The sequence below is a fragment of the Diuraphis noxia genome, unplaced genomic scaffold, assembly GCF_037042655.1.
Source record: "Diuraphis noxia isolate RWA-SAM2 unplaced genomic scaffold, SU_Dnox_SAM2 contig0003, whole genome shotgun sequence".
Lineage (NCBI taxonomy): Eukaryota > Metazoa > Arthropoda > Insecta > Hemiptera > Aphididae > Diuraphis > Diuraphis noxia.
Genome location: NW_028301713.1, coordinates 44,958,959 through 44,974,231, shown reverse-complemented (window position 1 = coordinate 44,974,231; position 15,273 = coordinate 44,958,959). Strand labels below are relative to the sequence as shown.

General features: G+C 26.6%; 1 protein-coding gene and 1 non-coding gene across 3 annotated transcripts; one reads left to right on the top strand and one right to left on the bottom strand.

The window, feature by feature from the left end:
- Window positions 1-2,947: 2,947 nt before the first annotated feature.
- On the bottom strand, window positions 2,948-3,066 carry LOC149057432 (5S ribosomal RNA). The gene has a single exon (XR_016191291.1). It is a non-coding gene; the product is annotated as a 5S ribosomal RNA (ribosomal RNA).
- A 9,742-nt stretch (window positions 3,067-12,808) lies between these two features.
- LOC107164953 (U6 snRNA-associated Sm-like protein LSm6) lies at window positions 12,809-14,182 on the top strand. 2 transcript variants are annotated; one of them, XM_089224573.1, is made up of 3 exons: window positions 12,809-12,904; window positions 13,129-13,234; window positions 13,917-14,182. In XM_089224573.1, the coding sequence occupies exons 2-3, from the start codon at window positions 13,144-13,146 to the stop codon at window positions 14,066-14,068; spliced, it is 243 nt and encodes an 80-aa protein (XP_089080699.1). In that variant the 5' UTR covers window positions 12,809-12,904; window positions 13,129-13,143; the 3' UTR covers window positions 14,069-14,182. The 2 variants fall into 2 exon arrangements, with proteins under 2 accessions (XP_089080699.1, XP_015368471.1); XM_015512985.2 differs by having other exon boundaries at window positions 12,845-13,047.
- The last annotated feature ends 1,091 nt before the right edge of the window (window positions 14,183-15,273 follow it).

The window sequence follows — 15,273 nt, the reverse complement described above, 5'->3', positions numbered from 1 at the left end:
GAGGTTAATGATTTTTGAAAAATTTTAAATTAAAAAATAATATTATGTACCTATGAGAACCAATACATTGAAAACTCTAAATATTAGATTCTATATCTTATAATGTATAGCTTATTAAAAAAAATTCTTCACTATGTTTACATAATATTGTATTTACAATAATATGGTAATTAATCATTATAGTCTTTTTTGGCAATGTAGTTATGATTTTATACATCAAATAACTTTTTATTGCAGGTGTACGGACATAGTCGGTATTAGGTACAGTGTACCATAAAATAAAATGGTCATCACATACATTTTGATTACCTTTTTTTTTTTTTTTTTTTCCGTTAGTATCGAGAACCGGAGGAGGAACCATGGTGCCAATACTTCTCCTCCGGCCGCCATCGTTTATTGATAAAAATAACCAATTACACATTTAAGTAGCTGCGACGGGCCAGTCTCCCGTTCGCTAGCTATTACAACATTTTGATTACCTAGCTAATGTGTTTTACAATATCGTATAGTAATAATGTAAATGACAGGGTATAATCAAAAGAAACCTTTTTGATCTGGATTTATTTAATAAAAAAATGAAAAAAATGTATTAAAAGTTAGAAAAAATCTTTCAATCAATTCACCAATATGAATTATTTTTTTTAGAACGTTAAGGTATAGTTTTAATAATGAAGATGAATGACATGAAGTCACTGCAACGGCAAATATGATGCTTGATTTACTACTATATACAGATTGCATGTATTTACAAAAGTTCGGTATTACCGTGATTTTTTTAAGCGCATAGAAAACCAATAACTACATCTGTCTTACTGGCGTAGCGGAGTTCGAGGATTTCAATTTAAATCGGATTCCATGACATCAAAACGTTGCCATCTCTCACACATAAGCACTACCAGTTCTGGCTTATTAAAATACAGTTTTCATTCAATGTAATATAAAAACTTGGGCTTAGGAATTTTATTTGCTCACCACGAAATGTTTTAATAAAACGACTTAAGCGTTTGTAACAGTTCACTGTTTACTCGCCGACACCACAAAGACCTGCAGGACATATTATATAACATATAATAATAACGAATCTGTACAAGTTATTTTGTAACTGATTGCTGATCGTATATATGTATCTAAATTTAACAAATCTGGAAAATATTTTCCGATGAGTTGAGGTATTGTCAATATGGTCGGTAGTTCTTGGTGGTGAAAGTCATATTAAATATTATGCCATTATAATACTATCTAACCTTTTCGCGATGGTATTATACGGTGCGTTCTAACAATAATTTTAAGAAATTTTTTTTTCTAATAGGTACATATATGTTCTTCATTATTACCCTTCCTATAACTTGGGCTTGTTAGTGATTAGAGTGTTAAAAAGTAATTGTATATCATAAACCATAAGTTATATAAATTGAATGTAACGAATATTATAGTTCAACTTTTAAAATAAGATTCAGCATCATATAGGTTAATTTTGTCACATTCAAAGTCAATTAGTAAGCTGTACCTATCTATTTGAGAAACAATTTTATTTAATTTTTTTGTTTTCATACAATCGTTTTTTCATTATTTTCAATTCTAACTAAAATTGTATTTATTTTTAGACTAAGAATTTAATATAAGGTTTAAATCATAAGTTTACCGGTTCATGTAAATAAAAACGATCTCATGTTTATTCAATCTGCACAAGAATTTCTAGTGGCAGAGAAAAGTAAACGGTCTTACATATTTTTTACCCAAAATCAAATTAATAAATGTAAAACAACTAGACAAAATCTAATCTGTGAATTAAATATGCCACTATTGAACAATATTAAATCAAGCTGTGAATTTAAATTATTTACAAAAAAAAAGAATATAACGGAAAATTGTGGGGTAAAAACTGTATCATTGTTTAATGACATATGGCACCAAATAGGTAATAGTAATCGTTGGATATACGCAACCCAAGAACTCGTTGAGTTAATCGTAAGCTGTCAAGACGAAATAGAGAATATAGAGATGAACAAAGCAAGAATATTAACTCTAAAACCGAATTGTTTAGCTTTCACAAAAAACATCATTATATTAGTAAAATATCTGGGAAAAAGTAATTTTTGTAAAGACAATGTACCACAATTTCACTTAAAAACTAATTAACTACTTCAATGATAAAATAAAACAATAAAAACCTTTGGTGTATAAGAACCAAATTAGCCTGCTTTATACGGCAGTATAGTTTAATGACTTAAAATTATATGCAAAATCAATATCAACCTTAGATGAACAAATAAAAAATGAATTAAGCTCAAAATCAAATGATAAAATAAAAATGTTTCATTCCGCTGGATTGTCGACGGTAGCACTACTGTTAATCGGAATTATCCTATTAAAAATAATAAAATCACTCAAACCAAAAAATAAAAATAAACCAATAGACACTGTTAAAATAGTATATAATGCTCAGAGCGACCAACTTCAGTCTTCAAGTCCAAGATAACACAAAATCAGTCTAACAATAAATATTTAGATTAATTAAATATTAATTGGTAAATATATAAAAAAAATTTTGGGGTTGTACAATGGAATTTAATATAAATTAGGAATTAATTTTAAGATATATGTATTGTGACTACAGTTGTATTTAAATAGGTACATATTTATTTTAATAAAAGACAATTAGTAATATACAGTGGGCTTAAAATAAATATTTGATAAAATAATTGTAGTTGAAAATATCACTGTTAGTAAGTGATATAATAAATTAGTAAACAATCCTGCAGAAGGCAGAAAAATAAAAATAAATTGGAAAAACAAGATTTTTTCAACAAGTTTTCTACAAAATAAATTTAGTCGATTTTATAGTAGGTACTTCAAAAATGAATTTTTTAAGGAATAACAAGTTGAATTAAAAAGTTCTAAAAGTAAAAAATGAATAATGTTTATTAGTAGAAAAAAAAGCTAAAAAAGCCAACGGCACGTAGTGTTCCCAAGCGGTCACCCATCCAAGTACTAACTACGCCCGACGTTGCTTAACTTCAGTGATCGGACGAGAACTGGTGTATTCAACGTGGTATGGCCGTTGGCGAAGGCCAAGTAGAATATGAAAATATTTAAACTAATTAGATATAGGAAAAACATTATTCACATTTTTCTATATTGCAGACTTGCAGTAATTCAAGTCACAACTAAATAAATTTATGTTATAAGTTATAACTGAATTTTAGCTTGTATTAATCAAATTATGCTAAATAATAATAAAAGTGTGATAAATAATGAGATATCAAGCATCTATCTTTTATGTTTTTTTTAATTATAATTTTTAAAAGTGGCGTACGCAAAGAGGAGTTAACGTGCTAAAGCCTTCCCCATTGATAATATTATTTGTTGTTTTATTTACCCATGATTCCATATAGTCTTATAGTCTCTATTATTTAAATTGCGCGTTTACCTAATTATTACAACCAAAATCTATGAATATATATACAACTACTAGGTACATAATATGAATATATGATTAAGAAGATAAGAATAAAGAAAGTACCTATCTACTTTATTTTTCAAACCTTATATTGAGATATACTGATATACTATTATATTGAGGGATTTTTTATTTCCAAGCCCTCCTCCCCACCCGATTGAAAACTAGTAGTATAGATATTAGATAGTATTTATTATATATATAATATATATAATAAATAATAATAATGTGAATTAGGATTAAGTTAGAGGAAACTAACCATTATTCTTAAGGTAAAAATGTCAACTAAATGCAATCCTCTGGTCTGAGGTGTAAGATAAGATGACCGATTAGTATTTCAAAATAATTAGACATTTTTTCTCTGGTTCACTATTGTTAATTTTATTTAACTTTTTAACACACAATTAAATACGTATTTTTAAATTAATTTACACGATCAAGTCTTTTTATATAGACGATCTGCGTATAGTCCTTTACACTCGCGTTTGGACGTATATACAAAAAGACAATAATGATACGACTGGCCGCGTGATTGAACATTGAGCTCCTTATATGTAATGTTGTGTGTATGTGTATAGGTGTGTAATATCTTATTTTTATATTTTATCCTATTCAATATTTGTAACTTAATCTTATCCTTAATGGCTAACAATTATTATAATTATTTTATTTTATATTTTAAATTCAATAATTCAAAAGAGATATGATGGATTAGTTGCACATCATTACAAGACTCCTATTACAAAATATGCGTACAGATGAAAGTATAAGGCCATATTTTATTTAAAGTAACGGGACTGTTGTATATAGCAAAATTATAAAATATTAAAATCGCAATTACATACGAAGCAGAAGTCAATCTAATTTATCTAAGATAAATCATTTGATGACCCGTAGATTTTAATCTAGTCAATATAATAGATAATGAATTTTTCATCTAAATAAATTTATCTATATAACACTGATCACTGGATGGCCTCCCTGCTCATGTGTTCAGGTTGTAAAATTATTTATTGTTATGTTCAAATTTGCTTATTATGCCTGTAGCATGGATTGAAAATATTCTTTTTATTTATTTTATTTTCATGTATCTATGGTAATTTGTTTTAAAGTTACATCAAAAACCAAAATCGATTTTGTCGAAAACTGATTGTGCGTAAAATATCCAGTTTTTCCCCTTAATTTTTAGTTTGTTTATTGTTTATTCCGATTATTTCGAAAAATATTGAAAAGTTTTTACTTTCCCCCCCCCCCCCCCCAAAAAAAAAAGTCCCAACTAGATTCAGTTTCTGATCAAACGAGGCACTGAAGTCGAAAATCGAAGCACTTTCAATGCCCCAAAACGTGATGACAGACACAAAAAAAATAAATATTTTAATAAATTTAATTCCATCCATTTCAGTAACCCACTTGTAACCTTCTATACAGCTAAGCGACATCCACTTTCCTGCTTTTTTATTTTTATTTACTATAAATTAATAACTATAAGTACATATTATGTTATTGATACAGTAACTAGTTTTATTAAATATAACATATTAAGTTATGTATATAAATTATGAATTTCGATGTAAAATTTCTGGAAATTAAAAATGTTTTATGATATTATACGTCCTGTTGGTTTAGTTCAGTTGTTATCAGATGCTTTAGGGATGATATGTATGCATTATTTAATTGTAGTGGTAAGTATTAACGCAATATTATACTATACAAGATACAACAATGTAAAATACAATTTAAAAGTCAAAATTATTTTAATTTATCGTTAATTTAAACGGGAATGTTAATGTTAATGTTTTTATACAGTACTTTGTGAAATACGGATCGTTGTTTAATCCAGAAACGTTAAAGTTCTTGCTTACGCTGAGTCTAGCAGGAGTGCAGCCTTACATGATTTGTAGCTTATTTCAATGCGTCAATGACAGTGTATTATATTTTGAACCATGCATTTAGGTGGGTGTTTTTTAACAATTAAAATAAATTAAAATTTAATCTCCCATTTGTTTCAACAGTATGTTTTAATATACATTTCAATTATAATAACCATACGTTAGGGTTCAATACGTATATATTATTATGTAGTTTTTGAAATTCAATAAAAACAACTAAAATTATAATTTATATGTATATGACATAATGTATAATGTATTATGAAGGGTACAGTAGGGATAAATATAATATATACAATATACATATATAATATATTTATGGCATCGGTAGTAGCAGCTAGGGAGCCCTCCTTTCACTTTATTTACACTTGGGCTCGGAAAATTATACGAGATGATTCTTTTAAAGGTAAAAATTAATTTTCTTGCAAACATAACTTTTTTTAAAACATAATTTGAATTAAAAATAATGAAAATTATCAAAACTACGGGAAAAAATATATATTTTAGAGGGGTTTTCAATTTTTATTAGTTTGTGATAGAATATATATATATATATATATATTAAAATTTAAACTTAATTTTCCGATTCAGAATATCACTTTTTGATCTAACAAGGTTAGGTTAGGTATAAATTAGGAAAATCGAAGAATTTTTACTGTCCCAAAACGTGATGATACACAAAAAAAAATATATATAAAAAAAACACACATCATGGTAAAATCAATATACATTCCCCGCTCTGCTCAGAATCTAAAATTGATGAAAAATGATAATTTTTACGTTAAACGAGTTTTTAATTGGTTTTAGTTTTTTGGTGTAACTCAAAAATATATATTCGTAGATTATTAAAATGTTTATAATAGCATTTTCTGTACGTGATAAAATTTTCAAAAAATTTAGAAATATTGTAGTAGACGTTATTGAAATTTGAATTTTTTTTTTCTATAGTAAATTATGTCAGTAAAATGTTTTTGGCATGGACGCATGGTCCATATAATTTATAATGGTCACAAAATTCCTCGTGACTTTTTCATAATGTGATGGGTACTAGATGAAAAAAACATCGTCACAGTAATTGTTTATGTCTATTGTCTATAGGTATCTAATTTTGTGTAAGTTTACCTTTCCTCTATTACAGTGCACCCTTCACATCATGCCACTCAAATGAACACCAGAGTGACGCCCACCCTTCTATAGTATCAATTATAAATACATTTTTAACAACTAATAAACAACTTTTTAACGTGAACGTTGAAATGAAAACATTAAACTAATCTAAAAAAAAAATATTTTTTATAAATTTATTATTTTCATAATTCATTTAAGCAGATTTATCAAATAACTACCTATGTCGTTATTACAAAGTTTTTTCTTTCTTGCATTTTGTGTAGGTACATAGACAAAACCATTCTGTGGTGCTTAGCCCCTTCAAGCCGATTAGTATTATATACGAGATGACACGCACAAATTGTAATTGCGTGCGAAATCGAAATTTTTCAGTCACACGTACACGGCTAAATGGCAGTTAGCTCATTATAAAATCAATAGGTCACTCGTCAATTTACTATTATGTCGAATTACATTCCATTTGTATCAGACCCAATTTCCAGTGTAATTACGAATACTGAATACAAAAGCGTTTTTAAACTCGAGATTTATTATAAGTACATAAAATGGAATTTGCTGCACACAGTTCTACGCCCGAGTATTGTTTCTAAGTGCACTTTTGAAACCTTTGATTCCGCACTAATGGAAAACAGTTTCCTTGAGCTCTTTTTCTCTTTCTCGTAGTTTATGTTTCCGCTCTTTACGCGCACGCGTGTGTGTATTTCTTCTCATATTTACTTATTTTCACCAAATGTAAACACAAACAGTACCTAGCCACCTAGGCTACCCAAAATGTTCTCTCCATATACACTACACAACTAGCATCTACCAGGCTCAGGCATGTACCAGGGGGGTGTTTTGGGTGTTCAAAAATATTTGGTTTTTGTATGATTATTTACATATTATATTTTAATGTGAATAATTGTCATATATATTTTAATAGACAGGTATAAAATTACATTGTGTTTGTGAAAAACCAGCTAAAACAGAATTAAAATGTAATACCTACTAATAAATTAAAGCAATTGATATAATATAGAAGTTAATTGTTAAGATATTCTAAACATAGTAGCTAAAAATTCACGAAAATTAGATTTTTTATGTTGAATTTTCTTCGTTATATCTATGATTATAATATTATATTTAAAAAAGTATACTATAGCTAATTTTCATAGAAAAAAATCGTATGTTTATTTAAAAAAAAAAGTTCTATTCATCAACAACTAATTTTCAAAAACACCCCCCAAAACTTTCTTTTGCATAAATCACTGACCAAGCTACATACATATAATATAGTTACCTATAAATTAAAATATTATCACCTTATATCTAACATTTAATAATATTTAAAGGAACCTATTATATACATAATAGGTAATACAATTCCATCGTATTTAACCCTTAACTTGACGCTGGATCCCACGGATATAGATATTATGGTTGCACAACGTTCTATATTGGATCACAGTACTGATCAAGTGTGTTTGATGAATTAGGTACGGACATCAACGATTACATAAATTTAACAACTACAAGTTCCAATGATAGTTTGGTCGAAGCTTCTATTTCTACTCCTAATTCTATTTTAGATTTCACTAATTTTGAACGAATTGATATTCAAATTTAAGCAGGTATTGTCGATAATATATTACTATATTAGATTTCTCTTCTTCAAGTAATTTGCTAACTATTAATTAATTTACATTCCGATTCTAAATCATCAATCGTTCAAAGAAAATCGGGTATATTAGCTCAAATGTCCGATGTGGAACCAAATTCGGTATCATCTGTATTCTTTTGTACATTATTTACCCAAGCAAGTATATACAATATTATATATTAAACTCTTTTATACCTATTATTATAATTTTTTTTAAATTTTTCCTATTGAAAAGCAATAAAAACAATTTTGAACTTTTTATGATCTAGTTTTACTTAGTATCATTTTAGTACCTAATAAAACTTAGATTATACATAACAAGTGATGTACACTAATGGATACTAGATTTAAAATGAGGAATTCATAATGATGTATCCATTAAGATACACAACTAAAATATCGTTTACGAAGTAGTGTATCTTAAAAGACACAAAATTGAAAACAGCTTCTATGAGGTGATATATTTTTATAGATACATAATTCCAGTCAAATTATCTCAAAACTAAGGTTTTTTTTTTAAACAAGGTAAAAAATTAACTCTACGAGTTTTAATTATTAAAAATAGTGATATTTTGGAATTTTAGTGCAATATTTTTGATTTTGTCAAGTTAAGGGTTTTAAATCTTAATATTAATACGTCCGCATAAGTTACTCGACACTCACATATGGATGAACAATTATTATGGACTATTTATACATCAATAATTAGTCCATAAAATATAGATTTGAGGAGTTTTACAACACTGGCGTAACGGTTTTTACTTACTCCCTACTTAGAGGATTGATATGCAAAATTGGTTGCATTTTAGTTACTTGCAATTATTTCATAAACTTTTTAAATGTACTATTCCTAGCTGCTAATTTATTGATTATATTATTTGAATCAATTTTATTCATTCAATCTTTTTCAACATTTATTAGCATATGAAACTTTGTAAAATGTGTTGGCTCATGTATTTCTTAAGTATTTTTTTTATATATTTATATATTCAACTTATAAAAACTCTTTTCCCATGCTACTTGTATCGCGGATAATGTCAGCATTAGTTTATACGCAACAGACTGGGATACGAGTATGCATTTGTGTATAAGTTGTACTCAGTGGTGTATTGGTAAATATATTTATGGGTGAAACACTAATAAAATATATATGGAATCAAAAAACTTTTTATCACTTCGCTCGATAATTTTATCTACCATTCACCCACTGCTCGAACAAAATTAATTAATACCTAATACGTTTAGAATTTTAGGTAACAAATATTACGATCAGATTATATAACGTTAGTGCAATTGAATATTACTCCATAATTTTTAACATAATTTTATTAATTTTTTAATAATATAAGCGTAGAAAATAAACAAAATTAACTCGAATGTAAAAAACAAAATATAATGTTAAATGATAATATTAATATTATACAATCTATAGAAATTTTCACAAAGCTTTTTGTATTCAATATTGCAGGGTTCATTGGTGTTTGGTGTTTAATATCTTTAAATATATACTTCAATAGATAAATAATTCGTTAATACATCATAACGAATTTCCTATGAACTATTAAATACATTTAAATCTTATTTGGTTTTCTGATTATTAATCTAATTAATCTAATTATTTCTGGTTATCAATATTAAATATGTAGGTACATTGATACATTTATAAATATTAATTATTTTTGTTATTGCCATTTTTTATCATAGTCTTGTAGTTCAGTATATACACAGTCAATATTTTTTTTATTTACTTCAATTAAGATATTAAGTCTATGTATTTATTTCAGAAGACCTCGAAGATAACTCCTGGATAATAGTTGCAAATCTTGTCAAATACACCAATAAGAGAGTATTATGGAAGTGTTACATCTGGTTTAAAATTATTAAGGTAATACATCCAAAATCTGCAAATAATTATCATGTTTTTCAAATCTTAGTATAGTATTTTATAGACTCAGAGTTGAGATTAGATAAGTACTTTTTTTATCTAGATAAAGATAAAGATAACAGGACAAAAATGTATCTAGATAAAGATAAAAGATAACACAATTCATATTTATCTAGATAAAGATGAAAGATAAATACATTATTATCTAGATAAAAAAAAATTTTTTTTAACACATTGAAATCCAAAACATTTTAAGAGTACACTTTTGATAGTATCAAATTGATACTACTTATACTACTTATAGTACTTCAATATTATATAAACATCGGCTATATGAGTAAATTAATGTTAGCAGTAGACATTATTATTAATAAATAACTAAGGTATAACTGAAAAAAACATTTTTTAAATTAAGTATAAATATCAACCAAAAAACTCCCTCTCGATTCTGTATACGTTCTTGGTGACAGAGGATAATAATTTTCCAAGTACCGAACTTGAAACTATAAAATATATTAGTTAAGTTTGTATTATTTGTACTTACTTATTATGTAGAATGTACCTACTCTTACGTTCAAATGAAAACCCATGATGATAAAATATGAATGATTTAAATACATATATATATATATATATGTCATTAATATCAATAATATATATATATATGTATATATAATGCAAAAAGTATGTATACTATTGCATGCATGTAATATTTTATATACCTACGTACAATCTGAAAAGAGGCGCCATTACGTCAACAGAAAACGAATGTATATATTATAATTCCATTTTTATTAATATTTCACAGCGGTGTATCTACATTGAATGTAATACCAACCGTCGTTTTAAATCAACGTATTGATAATGTGGATTAGACTTTAGAAATTGCTATATTGATTGTTGTATTGCAATCGGATTATCATCGCGTGCTTATAAGAACCTAGGTACATGATTTTCACTAATCATATATATATATATACGCCTTATATATTTGAACATTTTGAGTAGGCTTATACAGTTTATAAAATTCAGTACGTGCTCATTTATATTATGAGTATCGTATATTGTATACTTCACGAATTACAAATGATAAATCGTTCAAATATGCGATGAATATGTTAGTTTTACAGACTTAAAAATGTCTTCAAATATTAATATAATATGTATTTGTATCTATATAAAGTATCAATACATAATATATAATATATAGGAAGACTTTATACGCATAAAATAGTCTATATAATGTGTCCATTATATAACCAACCTGAATTCTTCGTTCTCGTTTAATAATTTTAAATAAATACCAACAAAATTACGCCAATGGGTTTATAAATATTATATTATTATTATATTTATTTAAAAATTTTTAATTGTTTTAGGAACCAACCACTTATTATCATAAAATAATCAATATTGGGATGCAACTAGTTCTAGACTATTCTAATTTACGATAAAATATAGAGTACGCCCGGGAGACATTTAGTATAACAATAAATTATCGATATTTTTAACTTCTAAAGGCAACTACTATGCGCCTCTCTGGAAACTAACCAACTAGGTACTACGCGTTAGTGGGTAACTTAAGAGGACGCTCACCCGCTTATGTTGTCTTCGTCTTACAAGCGCGTAATAGAGCAAATTTTACGCTCAGCAGATCACGTTTAGCTCCGTTAGTTTAAAATTTAGAGTGAACTGACCTCTTAAAAAAATTAAAGGTAACATTATTATCGTAGGATTTTTATTATATTTTAATTTTAAAGTGAGTTATGAGTATTTTAAGATATATTGACAATTTACAAATTTAAAATACACATCATAACTAGCTTTAAAATTAAAATATAATAAAAAGCCTATGAGAAGCCCTCGATAATACCTTTGATTTTTGTAAGAAGTCAATTCACTCTAAATTTTAAACTAAACACGATCTGCCGAGAGTAAAATTTGCGATATTACGTAGGTATACTTGTATAAGACGGAGATAACACATACGGAATAGCGTCCTCTTAAAAACGCAGGTATGAGTAAGTAGTACGCGTATTTCTTCAATTTCTTGATTTGTTACTAGAAAGTAGAAACCACTCTTAATAGGTACCTAGTACTCTAGTAGCCACTATCTAAAATCCAAACAATATCTGCTCAATCGGGTTTTACCGCAATTGGCATTGATAACTGGATGATGCCAAGTAGAATTGGCATCCAGTTATCGAGACCATAATTTTATTAATCGAAAGTAGACGCTTACCGCCTACTGAAGTTAACGTTGCCAATTGTTTCCATGTAGAGACGTAGTTAGGACACTGTAGAAAATATAAAGCCTTAACGTAGTACGTCCAACGAACTAAGATGTACCTACCTATAATTATATATAGCTTAATTTATGGAACGTATATCTATGTCATCTATAGATACCAGCATACCACATTATGGATTAAATAGATTATATTTTAGCATTAAAGAATTTAATATAGCAATATATCAGGGAAAAACTAGATTTATACTTTCGTGAGCTGGACTGCCGATTTGACTTTGACATACCACATACATATTTATGAAATTCGAAATTCGAAACTAAACAAAATGTTAACATCATTAATGTTTACAATATTATTATTATTATTTTATTGTTATTATTATAATATAATTATTATAACTATTATTATTATTGCTATTATTATTGTTATTATTATTGCTATTATTATTGTTATTATTATTATGATCTTTGAGACATTATTTAATACTGCAATGTGGCCAGCACTGTTGTGCACTTTTTTGTCATAGATAATAACAAATAATATAACTGATAATACCCGTGTTCGTCGGCTATACAAAATAATGATTACAGGTTAGGTACAGGAAATTAAATTTATTGATTTGTCGGCTTTTCTGCAAAATTGTTTTAAACGGTATTTGTATTTAAGTATTTAGAATTTATATTGATTATCTGGTAGTAAATAACTAAATTAAATTAATTATTTTAAATCACATTTAATCTACAATTATTTATTTATTGAATAATTCGTTCATATAATTTATCTCTCTAAAACGGGTAAAAGTTGTTTACTTAATATTTCAATATTCTATAAAAACCGTATTTTATAGGTTTAATTATTATTATTATTTTCTCTAGTAACTTATCCAAAAAATGAGTCGCAAAGAAGCATTAACACAATTTATACAACAAATTCATGGTCGTCCGGTTGTTGTGAAATTGAATAGTGGAGTCGATTACAGAGGTATTTTTTCACAATTCAAAAATTTATTTTTATTTTTATATTTATACCCACATTTTTATCTTATGCTAAAATTTCGGATTATTTGTAGAATTAATCTTAAGAATTAGTTAAACACAACCTTGCTTCCTAAACAATTCAGTTACTATTATACTGCCTTTAAATTACTATACAGTCACAGAACGATATTGTTCTCAAAATTTAAACTATTTAATACTGCAATAGGTCCAAACAATTAATATACATATGATTATGTGCGATGTGGATATAAGTATGTAACTAATAAGTGTTAAATATAGATGTTTTTAATTTTAATTCATATGTTTATGAACCATATAACTAATATATAATTTATTGTGCTTATGCCAGTGGCTGAGTGGCAACAAACTCTATATTTGTCTATAAAAATTACCACAATAGATTTATTATTTTTGGAAAGTTGAGTATCTAAATGGATTGCACCATTGCAGTGTTTAAAAGACATAATGTTTAAACATGTGGGTTCCTACGATATAGAAGTTATAAAACCTATATTGTTTAAAATCGCCCTCACATTTATAGATAGATGAATGTAAATTTCTTTTAACTGTTATATTAATCTTTAAAGACTGGCCACTGGTATGAACTGATTAATAAGTAATTATATATAGGTGTATATTATATTGTATTTAATGAAATTTATTAGGTGTAATGGCTTGCATAGATGGTTACATGAATATTGCTCTCGAACAAACAGAAGAATACATAAATGGAGAACTTAAAAACAAATTCGGAGACTCTTTTATTCGTGGAAACAATGTACTATATATTAGTACACAAAAAAGAAAAGGGGTGTAATATATTTTATGAATAATTGTATTTTTATACTCAATTTCTATGCTTGTGAAAATTAAAACCATACATACAAATATTTATAAGTTTTTGTAATAAATATTAGGAGCTCACTATTAATTAGTTGTTACTTCATTTCCAATTAGTACCTTATCCAATTATATTCATTCTTAGATAATGTTTGGTTGCATTTGTATATTATGACATATTGTACCTATCAGTAATGTAATGTATATTCAAATATTCAATATTCGAATATCAGTATTCGATACTACAATGCCTCATTTGTTTTATCCATTTTTCCATGGCAAGCTTTTTACACTATTTATTAATTATTATTAATAACTAATTCATATCTACACAACTAAAGATAATGTATGTCAATGATAATCATCCTAAATACGAAAAAATGTTCTTATCTTGCGGGTACCTGTTCGTAGTTACCATTTATTTATAATTTTTTTTTTTATAACTTATACATTATTATCAATAATAATTTAATTATGATATTCCAGTATTTTGTACAATTTTTATTTTTGTATTTTAATAAATTGCCCTGTCAAATCTCTGGTTTCGAATCCACTTCTCGTAGGCCTTTATGCACCATATTATAATATTATTATTAAACATTTTGTGTTGCGCAAAAACTTAAACGAATAATGTTCGTTATGTATTGTATTGTAGCATCGAATACTGATATTTGAATGTTCGAATATTCAAATTATTTACGACAGACCTATTCGAATAATTCCCATCACTAGTAGCTAATACCTATACACATATTATGTAGTATTTGTGACTTATTCTATAGCTTAAATTATTTAAAGCATAATATGTAATCTCAAACTTTTATGAACACTGTACATCTTTTTAGTAATAATATTTTTTGGCTGCTCCTTCTTAGTTACTAAACTAAAATAGGTATATATAAAGAAATGTAAAGACTTGCATACATTTAAGATTAAGTTATTAAAAACTAATACATAAACAATTTTAAAAACTAAAAGCACTTACTTTCAAAGAAATTAGTGAGAAGGGTGAGCTTGTTTTTTTTTTTTGACACAGTTGATCAATATTATAGAGTTATAATTTAGTTAAATAAAATCTTAAATTATCTTCAACATTTAATTTGTTTCTATATTTACTTTTAACTTAAGTTAAACTTGAAAAACCTTTTTCACATAAATAAGTGGTCGAAAAAACCCAACAAG

Excerpts from the sequence above, each read along its gene's own strand:
- LOC107164953 (XM_089224573.1), top strand. The coding sequence starts at position 13,144 with ATGAGTCGCAAAGAAGCATTAACACAATTTATACAACAAATTCATGGT. Across the intron at positions 13,235-13,916 it reads TAGTGGAGTCGATTACAGAG|GTGTAATGGCTTGCATAGAT; the intron begins GTATTTTTTCAC and ends GAAATTTATTAG.